This window comes from Nyctereutes procyonoides, unplaced genomic scaffold, assembly GCF_905146905.1.
Source record: "Nyctereutes procyonoides isolate TBG_1078 unplaced genomic scaffold, NYPRO_anot_genome, whole genome shotgun sequence".
NCBI classification, from domain to species: domain Eukaryota; kingdom Metazoa; phylum Chordata; class Mammalia; order Carnivora; family Canidae; genus Nyctereutes; species Nyctereutes procyonoides.
In genome coordinates this window covers 26,649,016-26,670,743 of record NW_026575041.1, presented here as the reverse complement: position 1 = coordinate 26,670,743, position 21,728 = coordinate 26,649,016, and the positions used below count along the sequence as shown (strand labels likewise).

General features: G+C 39.2%; 1 protein-coding gene across 5 annotated transcripts in view; it reads right to left on the bottom strand.

Annotated features, from left to right (window-relative positions):
- The window catches only part of ARHGAP42 (Rho GTPase activating protein 42), a 309,228-nt gene that overhangs the window by 13,953 nt on the left and 273,547 nt on the right, over window positions 1–21,728 (bottom strand). For 4 of the 5 annotated variants that reach the window (XM_055320459.1, XM_055320462.1, XM_055320461.1 and 1 more), the window contains 5 exons: window positions 17,324–17,483; window positions 16,030–16,174; window positions 14,266–14,646; window positions 13,745–13,901; window positions 11,652–11,714 (listed from right to left, as the gene is read on the bottom strand). In XM_055320459.1, the coding sequence (XP_055176434.1) occupies window positions 11,652–11,714; window positions 13,745–13,901; window positions 14,266–14,646; window positions 16,030–16,174; window positions 17,324–17,483 (906 nt within the window). The remainder of the gene's footprint in view (window positions 1–11,651; window positions 11,715–13,744; window positions 13,902–14,265; window positions 14,647–16,029; window positions 16,175–17,323; window positions 17,484–21,728) is intronic. The other variant, XM_055320460.1, reaches the window with a different exon arrangement.

Genomic DNA, 21,728 nt, shown 5'->3' with positions numbered 1-21,728 from the left:
TGGCCACAAAAGAGGAGTGGGCTTCCATGTGGCCTGGGTTAGTGGTGGATATGAAACAACTTCTGTTGTTTTAAACACATTAAGAACATGGCATTTGAAAGAGGTAAAGAAGCTAGACCCTGCTATGATCCGGAAGTAGGCACATTATTTACCTGACTTTCACAGAAAAGAGTCACCCCCAAATGCTGGAGGACTTGTGGTCATCAGGTGACTTGGCTGATAGGAATTTGGATTTTGAAAAGAAACAGGTCATTTCCTTGGTTCATCTTCTATATGTAGAAGTGAAGTCTAAGGAATTAAGGTTATGTATGGCAGAATCAGGCTAGAGTCTACATCTCCTGATTGCTGATCTAGAATATTTCTGGTGACTATTTGGATATTATCTGTGAAGTCTCTTAATACCACTGAAAAAAATCATTTCTATTTTTGATAATTGTTGATTGTTAATAACAGTGAATAATCACAATTCTGTCTTCTAACAAAAAGAATTACTCTATCAGCCTTTAGTTACATGAGCTTATTTACATTTTTAATAAATTCATAAATTAAAAAAATTGTTTAAAATTCTACTACAGCAAATATAGATAGATATGATCCAAATAAATAAAAGCTCTTTGGGGGTTGTCAATGAGTTTTTTTTTAAGTGTTCTGAGACTAAAAAGTTTGAGAACCATGGTCCTAGATGAGATTAGGTGGTTGTGAACCAAATGCTAACAGTGGTTATCTTCAGGTGATGAAATCAGAGGTGGTTTCCCTTCACTTTTTTTAGTCGATTAATATTCTCCACATTCTCTAAAAGAAGAAAAAAATATTATTCTTAAAAATCATGGATTCTTTTGCGTTTCTTAAGGTAGCACATTGATTTATCTTATGTGTATCTTACATGTGTCACTGTGCTATAAACTAGTGACAGCCTTCTTAAATCTCAAACTTACTGGACAAGAAGAATGTGTTGAGCTTTGCTTTGGTGCTGTGTAATTATAAACAAAACTCTGGTTTGAAATTATGATAACAGAAATATGTGATTGCTCATAATGAACCAGAAGCTCCGAATTTTCTTAATTCTCAAGCACATAATTCTCCATTCAACCTTCGGAAGATACTTGTATAGCTTGCCTAAATTATATTACTTTAAAGCGGATCTTTCCTTCTGCCCAAGTATAACTAACATTGGGGTAAAGGCTTTATAGATATCATTTTCCACATGGTTTTATAATGGTAAAACAGAGTCTAGTGACATTTAGCTCTTGAAGGCATTTTCCAGATTAAGGAGAACAATTGTAAATAACTAATGTCTGCTCAGAGATATTCTAGGTACTATGACATTTTTCTGTATTCAAATGGTTCTCAAACTCTTTTTTTTTTTTTTGTGCTACATAAGAATCATTTGGGGAAGTTGTCAAAAATTCATATTCTCCAGGCCTCAGTCTCAGATATTCTGGCTTCAGAGTCTGTAGCAACTCAGGAATCTTCACATGAACAAGTCTTACAGGTCAAGCTCCCTTGAAGAGTGGCCCCTTCCATTCCACTGAACCTGATTTCTTAAAGATTTCCAGTGATACTTTAGAGATTAAAACCAGTGTCCCCTAATGATCTCCTTGACATTTTTGCTTCTACCACATTGACCATTACTTCTGATCATTCCTTCACATTTTCTTTGTTTGACCTTTAAATCATTTAAATCATTCACCTCAGCCATTTTTCCTTTTTTATTCAGTATGCTCCATCCTGGAGTACCCTCACCATTATTTATGCAGTGTAACTGATGAGGGAACAGAGGACTAGCTGAGGACAAAGCACAAGCCCAGAGCAGTACATTGACAAGTCCTTGAAACAGGCAGAGGGACATTCCTCTACGGACCCAACTGCCTTGATGTTCATACTTTGCTAAGGGCAGAAGGCAATCTTAGCCCATCCCCCAGGAGCCTGTAAGTCTACTTTAACATATAAAAATTCCTTTAGAAATTTCCTTTATCTCTATCCCCCAAGATACTATTGGCAATCATCCCCCAAGCACATGGCCCACCGATAGACATCTGAAGGGTCTCATGACTCAGGTTTTATTAGACGGTAACAAGTGACTTTTTCCCAACAATAGCCAGGCCCCTCAAGGTCCTGGAAACCTTGCTTCCAAAATTCCTTATCTCTAATTTTATGCTATCTCCAGACCCCTTCCAACTCCCAGGTATATAATCAATCACCCCTCATAGGCCCAGGCAGTAGCTCTTCCTGCCCAAGTGTCCTGTCCTTGGGCTTTAATAAAACCAGCATTTTGCACCAAAGACATCTCAAGAATTCTTTCTTGGTTGTCGGCTCCAGACCTCACCTATATTCTGAAACGTCATCATAACCACTGTGTGGAAATTTCTCAAATGGCACCAAACTCCATGTTATCTCCTGGTTCCAGTTACACAATATGCCTCTCAATGTTCCTCAGGCTCCTCAAACATTATGGTTAAAATTTTCCTTTCCCTCCTATGCACTCATAAGCCAAGATCAGAAACTAAATTACCACTCTTTTTGACAGTCTCAAAGACTTGGAGTTTGTTTTTTTTTTTACATGTCTTTCATTCCCAAAGTATCAAAGCAGTTGTCCAATACTGCTCTGATTCATAAACTCTCCTTATAGTTTTTCATGCTTTTGTTATTGCCCTAATTAAGGTGTTTTAAATCTTACCAATTTCACCTTAAATGGTTAACTGTTCTCTCCTTTTCACAACCTCCTAGAAAAACTACTTAAATGATCTGTTCATTGATTAGATTAGATTTGTTCTAATGACTAAATGATTAGATTACCCATTTGCTCAATGACTTGGAGTCTTCAGTAACTCCTAGAGGTGTTACTTTCCTGTTATTCAAAGCCATCCACTGAAATCTCCCACCTGGTCTCTTTCCCAAACATGGCTAGTCAACCTACTACCCACTACTGGTTCTATCATTCTTTAAGATCCAACTCAAGGGTAACCCTGAGCTCCCTAGAAAGAATGCAAAACAGGCATTGTAGGAGGTTAATAAGAGAGATGCCCTCAACTTCTATGTGTTGTTCACTTCTTTTTAATGGTACAAGAGAGTATCAGATAACTGATTAAGTACCACTAGTTTATTAATTAGAGGCCTGAATATCTCAGGCAAGCACTTTAAATAATAACAATAATAGTTACTATTGGACACCATCTACAGAGAATTTACCAAGTACTTCAAATACATTACAGTGTACATTACAATAATTTGTCAAATGCAGAATTATGGCTTTCATTTTGTAGATAAAGAAAATAGATTTCCTAAATATGTAACTCCAAAGTTACTACAACTACGAAGTGGTAGACCAAGAATTTAAACATGGGTCTATTTCCCCCAATGTCAGTTGTGCTCCACTGTGCCTGTCTCTTGGTGAAAAGTTATGACACTGTCAAATGCTACGGGATTGCTGACAAGTAGACTTCAACCTTCAACGTTCTGGTGAGCTCTAAGTTTACGACAGCCTTAAAAGCATATTAAAAATGCATAGGCTGATTGTTGAACATTTGAGTATATGATAGTGCTCTGATTAACTTCATTAATAGCTTGTTTACTTAAAGCTTTTAAAGGATTATCTCTGATCACAGAACTTGAGTTAACAGATTTAGAGCTTCAAAATAAAAGGACTCCACCTAGTGGAGCAATTCAACTACACGGCAATACAGAAGTAGCAAAGTTAAATCCCTTAAATTAATTAGGGCCTAGAAATGATGAAGGGTTCAGAGAAATGATGTTTGCTCTGACATACACAGTACCTAGTTTTCACCAAGGGAAGATGGTGAGGATATTATGGATGGAGTTAAACGCAAGTACGCTGGGATTTGTTACATAAGTTCAATGCATTAACCAACATCCCAAGAGGATACCAAAGTGGCTCTACTCTGTGAAGTTAAAAACATTAATACACAAAGACCCTTGCTAGGCCTTGGGGAAAAAAAAAGACAGTGTTATCTCTAGTAACTCCCACAAGCCAACACTGTGTAGGTATTTAATAAACACTTGTCAATAAAGTCAACATACTTTAAATAGTCAATAAAAATCATTTTCTTTTTAAAGATTTATTTACTTATTTATTTATTTACTTATTTATTTACTTATTTATTTACTTATTTATTTATTTATGATAGAGAGAGAGAGAGAGGAGAGGCAGAGACACAGGAGGAGGGAGAAGCAGACTCCATACCGGGAGCCTGACGTCAGACTCGATCCTGGGACTCCAGGATTGTACCCCGGGCCAAAGGCAGGTGCTAAACCACTGAGGCACTCAGGGATCCCCTAGGCAATAAAAATTCTATGGTTGAATAACTTTCTAAAAATTTTAATTCCAGTATAGTAATATACAGTGCTATATTAGTTTCAGGTGTATAATATGGTGGTTGAGTAAATTTTAAAATAACTATACAATGATACTTCAATTAGCTGTGATTCCCTTACTTGATAGCCTTAATTATCCAAATTGGGATGATCAAAATTGTCTTTGTACATTCAAAGGAAAAATCAAAGTTTGTTTTTCAAGGGCTCTCATATGCTCTTTCAATAGCAAGCATTTATTTATTGAATGACTTGGACCTGATGCTAATGGTAAAACAAAACAAAAACAGGCAAATGAGAATACTAAAAAATTCCATTATTTCATACATACTCAAATTAAAAAAAAAAAGCCCACTGTGGATGAGAAGATCAATTTGGAACAGGAGGAGATGAAAATAAAATCATAGAAGCAAGCAGATTATCAGCAGCAAGATGTCACAATCTGAAGGTAAAATATGGGAAATCTGAATGAAGAACTGTACTCAAAAAAAGAGCTACTTGGGCCAATCAGCTCTACAGCAACACTGTGAATAAGAATAAGCGTGCTTTTCTTTCTCTATTTTTTAATAAGCATACTTTTCAAAGCATAAAGCTTCTTCCAGAAAAAGTTTTATCACTTTTAAAGTCAAGAATATACTTTTGAGGAGCACTGAGTGGCTTAATCGGTGAGCATCCAACTCTTGGTTTCGTCTCAGGTTGTAATCTTAGGGTTATGAGATGAGCCCCATGTCAGGCTTAGAGCTCAGTAGGGGGTCCGCCTGAGATTCTCTCTCCCTCTGTCCCTCCCTCCATTTGTGTGCATGTACTCTCAAATAAAGCTTTAAACATTTTTTTTAAAAAAAGAATATACTTTTGATCAGAGGGGAGGCAAGACGGCGGAAGAGTAGGGTCCCCAAATCACCTGTCGCGAACAAATTCCCTAGATAACCTTCAAATCATCCTGAAAATCTACGAATTCGGCCTGAGATTTAAAGAGAGACCAGCTGGAACGCTACAGTGAGAAGAGTCCGCGCTTCTATCAAGGCAGGAAGACGGGGAAAAAGAGATAAAGACACAAAAGGCATCCAAGGGGGAGGGGCCCCGCGAGGAGCCGGGCTGAGGCCGGGGCGAGTGTCCCCAGGACAGGAGAGCCCCGTCCCGGAGGAGCAGGAGCTGCACCAACCTTCCCGGGCGGAAAGGGGCTCGCAGGGAGGTGGAGCAGGACCCAGGAGGGCGGGGATGCCCTCGGGCTCCCGGGGACACTCACAGACACCTGCGCCCCGGGGGAGTACGCCGAGCTCCCTAAGGGCTGCAGCGCGCACGGCGGGGCCGGAGCAGCTCGAGGGGCTCGGGCGGCGGCTCCGCGGAGGGGGCTGCGGGGCGGGAGCGCGAATCCCACAGCGCAGGCCCCGGAGCACAGTGCGCCGGGACACAGCCCAGGATCCGGCCTCCCCCGGGACAGGCAGAGGCCGGGAGGGCCCGGGACAGCGAGGACGCTCCTGCCCCGAGCTGAGCAGATCAGCGGCCCGCCCCGGAGCCTCCAGGCCCTGCGGACGGAGAGCCCCGGAGTTACTGCGGGAGCTGACTCCAGGGCTGCAGAGCTGGCCCCGCCACTGCGGTTGTTCCTCCTGGGGCCTCACGGGGTGAACAACCCTCACTGAGCCCTGCAGCAGGCAGGGGCAGAGCAGCTCCCCCAAGTGCTAACACCTGAAAATCAGCGCAACAGGCCCCTCCCCCAGAAGACCAGCTGGACGGACCAGTTCCAGGGGAAGTCAAGGGACTTAAAGTCTACAGATTCAGAAGATACTTCCCCCTGGTTTCTTTTTTTGTTGCTGTTGTTTAATTTTTGATTTCTGTTTGCTTCCCCAACCCTTTTTTTCTTTCTCTTTTTCTTCTATTTTTTTTTCTTTTTTCTTCCTTTTTTCTTTTTCTCTTTTCTTTCCTTCTCTCTCTTTCTCTCCTTTTCCCAATACAACTTGTTTTTGGCCACTCTGCACTGAGCAAAATGACTAGAAGGAAAACCTCACCTCAAAAGGAAGAATCAGAAACAGCCCTCTCTCCCACAGAGTTACAAAATCTGGATTACAATTCAATGTCAGAAAGCCAATTCAGAAGCACTATTATACAGCTACTGGTGGCTCTAGAAAAAAGCATTAAGGACTCATGAGACTTCATGACTGCAGAATTTAGATCCAATCAGGCAGAAATTAAAAATCAATTGAATGAGATGCAATCCAAACTAGAAGTCCTAACGACGAGGGTTAACGAGGTGGAAGAACGAGTGAGTGACATAGAAGACAAGTTGATGGCAAAGAGGGAAACTGAGGAAAAAAGAGACAAACAATTAAAAGACCATGAGGATAGATTAAGGGAAATAAGTGACGGCCTGAGGAAGAAAAACCTACCTTTAATTGGGGCTCCCGAGGGCGCCGAAAGGGCCAGAGGGCCAGAATATGTATTTGAACAAATCATAGCTGAAAACTTTCCCAATCTGGGAAGGGAAACAGGCATTCAGATCCAGGAAATAGAGAGATCCCCCCCTAAAATCAATAAAAACCGTTCAACACCTTGACATTTAATAGTGAAACTTGCAAATTCCAAAGACAAAGAGAAGATCCTTAAAGCAGCCAGAGACAAGAAATCTCTGACTTTTATGGGGAGGAGTATTAGGGTAACAGCAGACCTCTCCACAGAGACCTGGCAGGCCAGAAAGGGCTGGAAGGATATATTCAGGGTCCTAAATGAGAAGAACATGCAACCAAGAATACTTTATCCAGCAAGGCTCTCATTCAGAATGGAAGAAGAGATAAAGAGCTTCCAAGACAGGCAGGAACTGAAAGAACATGTGACCTCCAAACCAGCTCTGCAAGAAATTTTAAGGGGGACTCTTAAAATTCCCCTTTAAGAAGTCCAGTGGACCAATCCACAAAAACAAGACTGAATAGATATCATGATGACACTAAACTCATACCTTTCAGTAGTAACTCTGAACATGAACGGCTTAATGACCCCATCAAACGGCGCAGGGTTTCAGACTGGATAAAAAAGCAGGACCCATCTATTTGCTGTCTACAAGAGACTCATTTTAGACAGAAGGACACCTACAGCCTGAAAATAAAAGGTTGGAGAACCATTTACCATTCGAATGGTCCTCAAAAGAAAGCAGGGGTAGCCATCCTTATACCAGATAAACTAAAATTTACCCCGAAGGCTGTAGTGAGAGATGAAGAGGGATACTATATCATACTTAAAGGATCTATCCAACAAGAGGACTTAACAATTCTCAATATATATGCCCCAAATGTGGGAGCTGCCAAATATATCAATTAATAACCAAAGTTAAGATATACTTAGATAATAATACACTTATACTTGGTGACTTCAATCTAGCTCTTTCTACCCTCGATAGGTCTTCTAAGCACAACATCTCCAAAGAAACGAGAGCTTTAAATGATACACTGGACCAGACGCATTTCACAGATATCTACAGAACTTTACATCCAAACTCAACTGAATACACATTCTTCTCAAGCGCACATGCAACTTTCTCCAGAACAGGCCACATACTGGGTCACAAATCAGGTCTGAACTGATAGCAAAAGATTGGGATCGTCCCTTGCATATTCCCAGACCATAATGCCTTGAAATTAGAACTAAATCACAAGAAGAAGTTTGGAAGGACTTCAAACACGTGGAGGTTAAGGACCATCCTGCCAAAGATGAAAGGGTCAACCAGGAAATTAAAGAACAATTAAAAAGATTCATGGAGACTAATGAGAATGAAGATACAACCGTTCAAAACCTTTGGGATGCAGCAAGAGCAGTCCTGAGGGGCAAATACCTCGCAATACAAGCATCCATTCAAAAACTGAAAGAACTCAAATACAAAAGCTAACCTTACACATAAAGGAGCTAGAGAAGAAGCAGCATTTCGACCCGACGCCCAGCAGAAGAAGAGAGTTAATTAAAATTCGAGCAGAACTCAACGAAATTGAGACCAGAAGAACTGTGGAACAGATCAATAGAACCAGGAGTTGGTTCTTTGAAAGAATTAATAAGATAGATAAACCATTAGCCAACCTTATTAAAAAGAAGAGAGAGAAGACTCAAATTAATAAAATCATGAATGAGAAAGGAGAGATCACTACCAACACCAAGGAAATACAAACGATTTTAAAAACATATTATGAACAGCTCTACGCCAATAAATTAGGCAATCTAGAAGAAATGGATGCATTCCTGGAAAGCCACAAACTACCAAAACTGGAACAGGAAGAAATAGAAAACCTGAACAGGCCAATAACCAGGGAGGAAATTGAAGAAGTCATCAAAAACCTCCCAAGACATAAGAGTCCAGGGCCAGATGGCTTCCCAGGGGAATTCTATCAAACGCTTAAAGAAGAAATCATACCTATTCTACTAAAGCTGTTTGGAAAGATAGAAAGAGATGGAGTACTTCCAAATTCATTGTATGAGGCCAGCATCAGCTTAATTCCAAGACCAGACAAAGACCGCACCAAAAAGGAGAAATACAGACCAATATCCCTGATGAACATGGATGCAAAAATTCTCAACAAGATACTAGCCAATAGGATCCAACAACACATTAAGAAAATTATTCACCATGACCAAGTAGGATTTATCCCCGGGACACAAGGCTGGTTCAACACTCGTAAAACAATCAATGTGATTCATCATATCAGCAAGAGAAAAACCAAGAACCATATGATCCTCTCATTAGATGCAGCGAAAGCATTTGACAAAATACAGCATCCATTCCTGATCAAAACTCTTCAGAGTGTAGGGATAGAGGGAACTTTCCTCGACATTTTAAAAGCCATCTACGAAAAGCCCACAGCAAATATCATTCTCAATGGGGAAGCACTGGGAGCCTTTCCCCTAAGATCAGGAACAAGACAGGGATGTCCACTCTCACCACTGCTATTCAACATAGTACTGGAAGTCCTAGCCTCAGCAATCAGACAACAAAAAGACATTAAAGGCATTCAAATTGGCAAAGAAGAAGTCAAACTCTCCCTCTTCGCCGATGACATGATACTCTACATAGAAAACCCAGAAGCCTCCACCCCAAGATTGCTAGAACTCATACAGCAATTTGGCAATGTGGCAGGATACAAAATAATGTCCAGAAGTCAGTGGCATTTCTATACACTGACAATGAGACTGAAGAAAGAGAAATTAAGGAGTCAATCCCATTGACAATTGCACCCAAAAGCATAAGATACCTAGGAATAAACCTAACCAAAGAGGTAAAGGATCTATACCCTAAAGACTATAGAACACTTCTGAAAGAAATTGAGGAAGACACAAAGAGATGGAGAAATATACCAAGCTCATGGATTGGCAGAATTAATATTGTGAAAATGTCAATGCTATCCAGGGCAATCTACACGTTTAATGCAATCCCTGTCAAAATACCATGGACTTTCTTCAGAGAGTTAGAACAAATTATTTTAAGATTTGTGTGGAATCAGAAAAGACCCCGAATAGCCAGGGGAATTTTAAAAAAGAAAACCATGTCTGGGGGCATCACAATGCCAGATTTCAGGTTGTACTACAAAGCTGTGGTCATCAAGACAGTGTGGTACTGGCACAAAAACAGACACATAGATCAATGGAACAGAATACAGAACCCAGAAGTGGACCCTGAACTTTATGGTCAACTAATATTCGACAAAGGAGGAAAGACGATCCACTGGAAGAAAGACAGTCTCTTCAGTAAATGGTGCTGGGAAAATTGGACATCCACATGCAGAAGAATGAAACTAGACCACTCTCTTGCACCATACACAAAGATAAACTCAAAATGGATGAAAGATCTAAATGTGAGACAAGATTCCATCAAAATCCAAGAGGAGAGCACAGGCAACACCCTTTTTGAACTTGGCCACAGTAACTTCTTGCAAGACACATCCACGAAGGCAAGAGAAAGAAAAGCAAAAATCAACTACTGGGACTTCATCAAGATAAGAAGTTTTTGCACAGCAAAGGATACAGTCAACAAAACTCAAAGACAACCTACAGAATGGGAGAAGATAATTGCAAATAACATATCAGATAAAGAGCTAGTTTCCAAAATCTATAAAGAACTTATTAAACTCAGCACCAAAGAAACAAACAATCCAATCATGAAATGGGCAAAAGACATGAAGAGAAATCTCACAGAGGAAGACATAGACATGGCCAACATGCACATGAGCAAATGCTCCGCATCACTTGCCATCAGGGAAATACAAATCCAAACCACAATGAGATCCCACCTCACACCAGTGAGAATGGGGCAGATTAAGAAGGCAGGAAACCACAAATGTTGGAGAGGATTCGGAGAAAAGGGAACCCTCTTGCACTGTTGGTGGGAATGTGAACTGGTGCATCCACTCTGGAAAACTGTGTGGAGGTTCCTCAAAGAGTTAAAAATAGACCTGCCCTACAGCAGCAATTGCACTGCTGGGGATTTACCCCCAAGATACAGATGCAATGAAATGCTGAGACATCTGCACCCCGATGTTTCTAGCAGCAATGGCCACAATAGCCAAACTGTGGAAGGTACCTCGGTGTCCATCGAAAGATGAATGGATAAAGATGTGGTTTATGTATACAATGGAATATTCCTCAGCCATTAGAAATGACAAATACCCACCATTTGCTTCAACGTGGATGGAACTGGAGGGTATTACGCTGAGTGACATGAGCCAAATGGAGAAGGACAAACATTATATGTTCTCATTCATTTGGGGAATATAAATAATAGTGAAAGGGAATAAAGGGGAAAGGAGAAGAAATGTGTGGGAAATATCAGAAAGGGAGACAGAACATGGAAGCCTCCTAACTCTGGGAAACGAACTAGGGGTGGTGGAAGGGGAGGAGGGCGGGGGGTGGGGGTGAATGGGTGACGGGCAGAGGGGGCACTTGACGGATGAGCACTGGGTGTTATTCTGTATGTTGGGAAATTGAACACCAATAAAAAATAAATTTATTATTAAAAAAAAAGAATATACTTTTGAAAATTTCACAAATTTTCATCAAAGGAGTCTTTGCTATGCCAAGGGTTATGGCAACTTGTATCTTTTTGAAAACTTGTTTGAAACCCTTCCTTCATGAAGATTTAAGTACGTGAGGCATCATTATAACAGTCTGAGGGGCTAAATGCTGTTTACAGACAGGCTTTTTTTTTTCCCCCCTCTGAGGAGACAGTGGGTATGGATTTGACCATCTGCAGACCTGAAGGTCAGAGCGGTCAAAGATGACTCAACATGTCAATAAACTGATGTCGCCACTATTTTATTTATTTGCATATTGCATTAAGGGTTTTGAGAACTTACCGCCCAGAAGAAATCAGCTTAAGTGAACCAGCATTTTCAAACAGTTGGGCTTTTGCTGCCACACTGAAAGATAATTTTAAAATGCAAGTTTCATTAAAATCTATCAGAAAATCACTGAGTTCAAAGTATAATTCAGGGTTATCAGTTAACATAAACCAAAAATAATTAATTATGAACTATCTCCAAAATTTGAGCTGAATTTTATTTGTTTTAGGCTTTAATGTGGAAGAAATTTTTAGATCTATTTTCCAGCTCAGACCAGATGTTATAAACCTATAGGTACCTCCCCCGGGGATCTTACCATTCTCATCTTTTCTAGTTCAGAAAACTGTGGGAGCAGTAAAAAAGACATTTTCTCCCACGCAGCTTCTAGCAGTGATATTGACTCCTGTGGAGCCATAGGGAAGAATCAAATCATCAAGACAAAAAAATGGTTGTTCATTCTGATAGCTAAGACAAAGTAATTCTAAAATGTTTCATATTTTTTAAATATTTGAACATAGTTCCTAAAGTGAAATGAGGGAACTCTGAATATGTGGCCAATAAATACATTTGTGGGTTCAAATCTTATTTCAAATCATGGGAGGCAGGGCAGGTCTATTTGAGAAAGTGAGACTACATTAAAACACTGGGGTACTGGGGAACACTGGGGTAATGAGAAGAGTTTCTATACTTATTAGAAGACAGTATCAAATTCCATGAATGATGTTTTAAATTAGATTTTTAAAGTGTGTTGTATTTCTTTAATTGATAAACCTTTCTCTCAGAGCCTAGGCAGTTGATAATTTGAAAGGTCATTTTACACCTAATACAGAATATATATTTTAATTTCTACTTTGTCAGTACAATTACAAAACAGAAGCAAATCTTTTCTTTCCCTCACAAAGGATGGGGTTTATATTCTGCTATCTCCCTTTATATATTGGCTTAAAATTTAATGTTGCATAATGGCTAGAACTATACATACCGGGCAGTAGACAGATTTACAAATATAGTATTTGTCTATATAGTGGTACTTGGATTTCTGACCAAGAGAGATAATGTATGTCAAACACACTCTAAAATCATAAAGTTCTTGTCAAAGAAGGTGATGAACTAATGAATTTAAGATACTGTTCCAACAGAAGCAGGCTTAGCGAAATGTCTTACTAGACTTTCAATGAGTAATTAAACTGGTTCCCTAATTTTCCAAGTATTAGTTCTTATTATCTCTAAAATGAGGTTTCTACTACTTACTGTGGAGGGATGCAAAGGACATTAAGAGATAACATACGTAGAGATGCCCAGTAATAGCTCACATAGCATTTGGAAAGCTCAGTTAAAGTCAGGAAAATAAAATGAAAGGGATAAAAACTTTCCTTTTTAGATTTTGCTTCCTCATTTATCCAAGTTCCCATTTTCTCTTCTTTGTCCTCTTCCTATTTACATACATGTACTCTAACCTATCTGCCTTTAAATTTCTGGGTCTTTTGATTAAAAGTACTCTCCTTTGCCTTTCACCCTCCTTGTTCTCCATGAGCTCCAGTGAATACTCAGGTAGGGGAGACTTGTGATGGAAAGGAGAGAAAACAAACCCTCACAATCTAAATGGCAGCTGTACTTCTAACAAAGAGGTGGGGGAGCTGGGATATGGGCAGTTTGCTCTGCTGAGAGGTAGATGTCTAGCTTTTACAGAATGTCTAGTTTCAAAGCCCAAAACTATTATATTATACATATATTCTCATAACTTTAAATTGGGACATAGTTCTGCTCGTAAGGCAGATGCCTAAAATCCTATGTGTGTGGAATATATATATATATAATATATTATAAAATATATTATGATATATAATATATAACATATAATATATATAATATATAGTAATGAATAATATAATACATATCACATTACATAAGATACATAAAATATATATCTTAAGCATACTCTAAATTTGTACATCCTTTGTAGAAGAGGGTAGGGTCCTATAGAGGTTGAATGTTCCCATGCTATAAATGAGGCATTCAGCTGTGGGACTCCTAAGGGTTCTCTTGGACATACTCAACTACTGTGTATCCCGAGAAGATACAACAAATGCAAACTCTCTCTCACTTACACAGAGCCAGGTCGCTGGTAGCCATTGCTTGAGGCAGTGTCTAGCCTTAACCTCCTGCACATTTTTGGAGGCAAGTCTGGGTTTGATGGCGCTTTGGGCATCTCTTTGAAACCTACAGAAGTTAAGCTTTGAATGGATCCACCGTAGCTCTTATTTCCTAAAAGAAAACCCAAGAAAACAGGCAAGGAGCTATCAGACAAAATAATAGCAGTAACACAGTCCATGTGCATAACAAGAGGAAGCATTTTTCTCTAAACCCAACTGAGAAGGTACAGAATGTTCTTTGAGCACAGCAGCCCATCACGCAGGGAGATCACAATGTACAGTAATTACAAAGACATCACCTCACAGCGATGGAAAGATCGAGGAAAAAAGTCACAGTGCACAGTTTTAAAAATCCCAGCTCAGGAACAGCATTGTTAGCCCCTTCACCATTAACTTTTCTCTGCTTAATCATGCTGAATAATCCAGCAGGTGATACAGAGACAATGGCATTTTACTTGAGCTCAAAACTGGTTTACCTTCAGCCGCAGAGATGGACCTAAGAGAGGATGCTGAGGCTCTTTTCAGTCCTGAGAGCCCATAAGGCCCTTTCATGACCAGGTCTATGGGTGGGTAAACATCCCCTGGGCTGGTGATGGAGGCAACACTCTGGCAATCTGATTCTGCATCCGTTTTGGTCGCATCTTCTTTAGAACTTGATTCAGGACTAGTTGCCCAAATTCCGAGACTTTTCTGTCCATTGGAAGGTGATGGGGATACGATCCAAGGAATCCCTCCAGATTTCTCCCTGGGCTGGCAGGAGGCAGACTTGGTTGTGCTGTTTTGTTCAGAGGAGTGAGAGGACAGAGACTCAATGCTCCCCATGGGTGTGCTGTCTGGGCTGCTGCTGTAAGAGTCACCTGAGTGGGTGCAAGAAAACAACAGTGGCTCTCTATTGAGAACAACACAACCCAAACCCTTCCGCTCTCCAACTCGTATGTGCTCGGGGGCCCCCTGAGTCCACAGAAGTGACAGGCCTTTATCAAGTATGGAGAACTGTCCTCAGTTCTGAAGAAAGGCTTTAAAATATGCGTTTCAACTTAGTGAAAGTATTTTACAATACTATTCAAGGGAGACTGTATATGTACCCTGACCCTATGAAATAATGTTACTTCTTAAAGGATTAGTGGGCCACTTGAATTCAGACAAGATTTGCCTCTAGAGGCACCTGGGTGGGTGGCTCAGTTAGTTAAGTGTCCAACTCTTGATCTCAGCTCAGATCTTGATCTCAGGGTCATGAGTTTGGGCCCTGCACTGGGCTCCATGCTGGGTGTGAAAGCCTACTTAAGAAAAAATTGCTTCTGAAAAAGAATTCACAAGTAATAGAATTAAGATTCTTTGATGATATTATAAGAGATCAATGGAAGAAAGGATATTAAAGACGTGCTTCTGTCTTTTTTAACTTTCTTGACCTTAGCTGGTTCTGAGTTTCAATGTATCTGAGTCCTCCTGCATTCAAAGGCACCAGTCATGTCAGCTGCAAATTAGAAGCGGCTCATATTTTTAAAAGAAAGGACTTTTTCCTTTTTCTGCCAAAAATATAGCAACATAAGAAACTGGCTATGTAACTGAATTATTTTTTAATGTTCCTAAAAGTAAGGTTTAAGAAAAAATATCAGAAAAACCATAATGAACTATTCAAACATATCTAAATTAAAAATTATTGTTTTCTGTTAAATACTGACTTTGAGAAAAAATTAGGGGGGTTGGGAGTATAAAGTTAAATAAAACAAGTTTAACATCCACTGTGTACTCAAGCTGCCACTCACTTCACTGTGGGGCTTCATTCAGAACAGTAAGTTAGGAATAATGTGTAGTGTGGTTTCTCTTTTTATTTCTTCTCTCTCTCTCTTTCGGACACTCTGATACCCAGGCGATGATGCTTTAAGGACATAATGTGAAAAGAAGGAAGAAAATGACTGCTTTAGCCAGACTTTTTCTTGTTTTCTTCTCTACCACTTTGACAATAGGACAAAACCTGCTATAAAGTAGTACCCAATGTACTTAATAGCAGTTGCAGGAAAAAAGGGCACTGAGTGAATTATTTTTTCCCTTTGTAGCAGTAATGAATTTGTTGGTTCAAAGTACCTTGTAACAAAGAATATGTAAGTGGTGGGGGGAGTGCTGGATAGACAGCATCAGTAAAATCATCTCTGTATTTCTACCCTAAGGTTGGTAAGGTGAGGTAAGGCTAAACCAAAGAATGAAGAAAGAAAGCATCTCCTGACTGTAGGCGCACTTACTATCAGGCTCTGCCAAGCACGGTGTATACCTGCCTCTGGGCTTCCGGGAACCTGTGGAGAGGCAGATTGCGCGAGTCCTTCGGGATCCAGATCGAGACTGAGGCTGAGGAAGAGGAATACTTGGGTCTGGGGCAGTATGAAAAATCTACATACAAAAAAACAAAATGGACTGAGGTCAAAAAAGTGGGGGAATTGCCATTTTCACCATAAAATGGTATCTGTGAGTTACTAAATAATCTTAGATCTATATGCTATTTAATCAGTTTCATGGCAAAAGAACACTTGATACAAAAAAATATCCTAGAATCATAACTTTCTTTTCCACTTACACTGAGTAACGTCTATTTTCTGGGTTTTCTTTTTTATCTTCCCCAATTTCCCAACAATGAATTTCAAAGACTTTCCAATAATTCAAATATGAACAAATGTGTGTCAAAACATACTGAGTCTTACTATTGTGATACTTCCTTTCTCACATCATGCTGAATATAACCTGAAGGGAAGAGGCTCAGTCTTCCAAACAGTTCTTTGCTTCTCGGGAGAAGGTGCTGTCATGCAGTTCCTGAGCTGTCTTGGAACATGACAAGCTACAGGGAGAAGTCTGAGCACAGCTACAGGATACAGCCATGTGGTCTTGCATTGTAAGTGCTTGTAACCTTCGATAAATGAGGGATATTTTTCCACAGGCACCAACAAGGAGCCCAGGGAAGGAGTCTTTCCTTATAAGAAGTAGACCAGGCATAAATGGATCACAAATGTTTTGACTTCCAATGGCTGGATTTTTTAATCATCTAATCATTTTGACATTCTCAATTTCCCATTTCCATAGTTATTCTAAGATCTCAATCTTTCAAAGAAACTGTTTAAAGACTAGAGAGGGCTTCAAGTGTGTCCCTGGAATTCTTTTGTTTTATTGAGAATATTATTGCTGCTGTAAGTCTAATTCCAGAGATAAAAAGATTAAAAATAGACTTAATCACCAAGTGAGTCTAACAAATTCTCTGAATATGAGCAAAAAACTCACTATATAAATACTAAGGAAGAAAATCTTGAAAAGTAACTGATATAAAAGGAGAAGAAACCATTTACCTGGAGGATTCTGAGAAGCACTTAAAAACTAAACAGAAAAAAAGCAATCACAGTCCTCATGAAGAAGCAATTTATATAAAATGTACAAGATTGATATTTTATAAGAACCTGAGATTACAATGAACTCAAAGATCATACAAATGGAAAATTCCTTTTTAAAAGCAAGGTACAAGATTTGATACTTCAACATGAAAATTCAGCCTACCTTTTCATAGTGCTCAATCAGAATTTCAACTACAATATTCTGAAATTTAATATTCATCATGGCAGCCACAGTTTCTTCTTGAGCTCTCATTAGAGTTGGGCCAAATATGACACCAAGGTTTGAGACAGTCATGAGATTTTGTTGGCTGTGTAGAGATACTCTGCAAATAAGAGCAATGAAAATAATATATGTTAAATATTTAATAATTAGGAAATGTTCTCATTTATCAAATTTGTGGCATAAATAAAATGTAAAATATGCCACGATAGGTTAATTTTCCCAAGTAGTCAGGTTCAGCCACTCCCAATTGGCATGTATGGTATATAGCCTAAAAAGATGTAAAAAGTTAACATTAGCTAATTAAAAATAATTACAAAGCTTTTTTTTTTTTTTTCTGGGGGGGCCCGCGGGCTCCTCGCCTCCACACTTGCGGGGCCGCGAGCTCAGCACCTGGTAAACTCTTGGGCGAGTTGGCGTCTGTCCGCCTGGGTCTGGGACCCGGACAGGCATAATTACAAAGCTTAATTAAAGGAATAAATCTTGATATCCAAAATCAAATACAATCACCCTAAAGAGATTATGAGTTCTTAGGGATTCTCTAGAGTACTATAATTCTTATAACAGATGGTTAAAATTAGATTGGTTGGAATTATATTTGAATACACTAAACATATTATTGAGAACCTAGTGCTAGGCATTTCATAGATATTATTGCATTAATCCCCGAAGAAGTCAGTTTTTCCTATTATACAGGTTAAGATCTCAGGATCCTGGGATCAAGCCCCACGTTGGGATCTGAGTTCCACAGGAGTCTTCTCGTCCTTCTCCTTCCCCGTCTGCCCCTCCCATCCACCTCTCTCTCTCTCTCTCTCTCAAATAAATAAGTAAATCTTTTTTTTTTAAAGCACAAAACTCCTAAGGTAAAAATGATATAATCTACATAACATCAAATTAGGGACAGAGGGCGGTTTTCTTAAGCTCTCTACATAAGACAACTGGCCAATGAATGTTTCTATCCTTCCTTTTTCTCTTCCATCCATTCACCCATCCATCTTCTCATCCATTCAAAACTTCTCTGTGTGCCTCCCTAGTGCTGAGCACTATACTAGGCCAAGAATAAGAGGAGATATGGTAGCATCAGTGCTGGCTTGAAAATGGAAATGAAAGAAAATAACCTCTGGTATTACTGACCTTGGCAAAAGTTACCTTAGCTCAGTAACTATCAAACTATGAATTGACTAATTCATTTAAAAGTTAGATATATTCTTTTTTAAAAGGTTTATTTATTTCTTTGATAGAACATGCATGAGTTGGGGGATAAGCAGGGGGAAAGACTCTCAAGTAGATTCCTTGCTGAGTGGGGAGCCCTCATGGGGCTTGCTTTCAGAACCTTGAGATCATAGCCTGAGCCAAAATCAAGAGTCAGACACTTAACTAACGGAGACATCCAGGTGCCCCAACTGGATATATTCTTAAGGAGAAACCTCATTCATTTGACCAATCTTCTAGGTTAACCACTATCTTTTCTCTTATTTCCAGAAGTGTTGGCAAAATATGAAGTTTTAGAAAGAAGCACAATATAAGATTATGTTTCTACCTAAGTATCACTAATGACATTCCAGAAGCAAAAGTAAAATTTTATGGGAAATCCAGGATTTTGAATATTCCTAGCACAGGACAGGAAGAGCTGACTGTCTCACTGAGAGAGCACTAGCTAAGAAGCTCTTGGTCAGAACAGAAGAAGTTTCATTCCATATTTTCTTTTTATATAACCAAATATTATATATATATTAGTTGCTTAGTGTGTATCAGAGAATCTACTAAGAAAGTAGTATGTAAAAGTAGTGAGCCTGTCTGGATTTAAGGCTAGGATCCATCCAACTTGGAAGCTAGGTGCAATCAGCCAAGTTATTTTATATCTTTAGGCTTCAGTTTCTTCATCTATAAATAATTAGGAAAGACCCTTATAGGATTGGTAAAATTAAATAATGTTACAGGAAACATGATCTCAAAACATTATTCTTCCTTGTAATTAAATTGGCCTTAGACACTCTTGCTCAAATGTAAGAGTTCCTAGTAGTGTGAGTAAACTGGAGTAAGATTAATATTAAGCTCACAGGGAAAAAAAATTTGGAAATCTTAAAAAAATGGTTTTGAAAAGGAGAGTTTATGACTATCTTGCTCAGAAGTTATTCTGATGAGCAATTTTCTCTTCACTGAATTTCCCTTTTGCTGAGCTAACTCAATATAGACACTTATCACCCCACATTTCAGCTATTTCTGCACTTCATTCCCTCAAAGTGTTGTAAGGAACAAACCCAATCGCCCTTTTAAATATTAAAAGTTAGGGCCAAAGAAAAGACAACAGATGGACTTTGTTTTAAAGACAAAGGAAAGGATTCTCAGAAAAGAAGTAATGGTTTGTGCCACGTCTCAGAGCTAATTAATGGAGATTTGGAATCACTCTTTTAGTCACTGGTCCTTTAGATAGTGACCAATCCAGATCACTGGTCTTAAATTCTCTTTTCTTCAGATATATTAAGGTTGCCAGGGACCAAGAGTGTTATTAGCTGTTTGTAGTTTATTTAAGTCACTGCTGATGTGGACACAAATTCCAATAATACTGTTCAGTCAATGGGGATTGACTTTTTATAGGTTTAGGAACATAGCCAGCAATGGTGGTAAAGGATGGGCAAAAGGATTTTAAGCATTCTTCTGTGGCCAGATACTATCTTCTTCTATTCCCTGTAACAGGCCATGCACATTCACTATAAGGTGGAAGTTTGAGTTCGTCTAACATTCTGGATAATTAGACAAAAAAATTTATGTAACACTCATGTAGCTTTTAAAAGCAGTTTAAAAAGGCTTTGCTGATTAGTTTGAATAAATCAAGAGAATGCTCAATACATACAGTGTGGTCAAAGTTCATGAAGAGGTCATGCATTTTAAAATATAATTCAAGGCTAAATGACCAAGAATCCTTGTTTGTTAACTAAAAGAGGTATTGTCATATGCAACAATTAATAATGAACTTGAAATGATGCAGTTCCTAGCGAATTTCCCTCTTATTTCAAGGGGCAGGAAGACAATTCATATGAACTCATCTGCAGGTGAAGATGAGACTTGTTAACATGTTATGTAGCACTATTTCAAACATGCATGGCTCAAATTGGCAAGTAGCTTACTACTTGTACTAAGCATCTCATTTAATTTAATCATTTAATCGTGAATCATAGTATACTCACTTAGATGGAAAATATCCTTTTTTTATATATGATCCTGTAATGGATTTCTTAAGTTTAAAACCTGAATTTGGGGGCACCTGTGTGGCTCAGTCTGGTAAGCGTCTGACTCTTGGTTTTGGCTCAGGTCATGATCTTAGGATCATGAGATGAAGCCCTGTGTCAGGCTCTGTGCTTAGTGGGCAGACTGCTGGAGATTCTCTTTCTCTTCTCCCTCTACCCCACTCCTTGCATTCAATTTACCTCTCTTAAATAAATCTTTAAAAAATAAAATCTGTTTCTTTGGCTGTGCAGAAGCTTTTTATCTTGATTACGTCCCAATAATTCATTTTTGCTTTTGTTTCCCTTGCCTTCATGGATGTATCTTGCAAGAAGTTGCTGTGGCCAAGTTCAAAAAGGAGGTTGCCTGTGTTCTCCTTTAGGATTTTGATGGATTCTTGTCTCACATTTGGATCTTTCATCCATTTTGAGTTTATCTTTGTGTATGGTGTACGAGAATGGGAGAAGATATTTGCAAATGACATATCAGATAAAGGGCTAGTATCCAAGATTTATAAAGAACTTATTAAACTCAACAGCAAAGAAACAAACAATCCAATCATGAAATGGGCAAAAGACATGAACAGAAATTTCACAGAGGAAGACACAGACATGGCCGACAAGCACATGAGAAAATGCTCCACATCACTGGCCATCAGGGAAATACAAATCCAAACCACAATGAGATACCACCTCACACTAGTGAGAATGGGGAAAATTAACAAGGCAGGAAACCACGAATTTTGGAGAGGATGCGGAGAAAGGGGAACCCTCCTGCACTGTTGGTGGGAATGTGAACTGGTGCAGCCACTCTGGAAAACTGTGTGGAGGTTCCTCAAAGAGTTAAAAATAGACCTGCCCTACGAACCAAGGGATTGCACTGCTGGGAATTTACCTCAAAGATACAGATGCAGTGAAACGCCGGGACACCTGCACCCCAATGTTTATAGCAGCAATGTCCACAATAGCCAAACTGTGGAAGGAGCCTTGGTGTCCATCGAAAGATGAATGGATAAAGAAGATGTGGTCTATGTATACAATGGAATATTCCTCAGCCATTAGAAACCACAAATACCCACCATTTGCTTCGACGTGGATGGAACTGGAGGGTATTATGCTGAGTG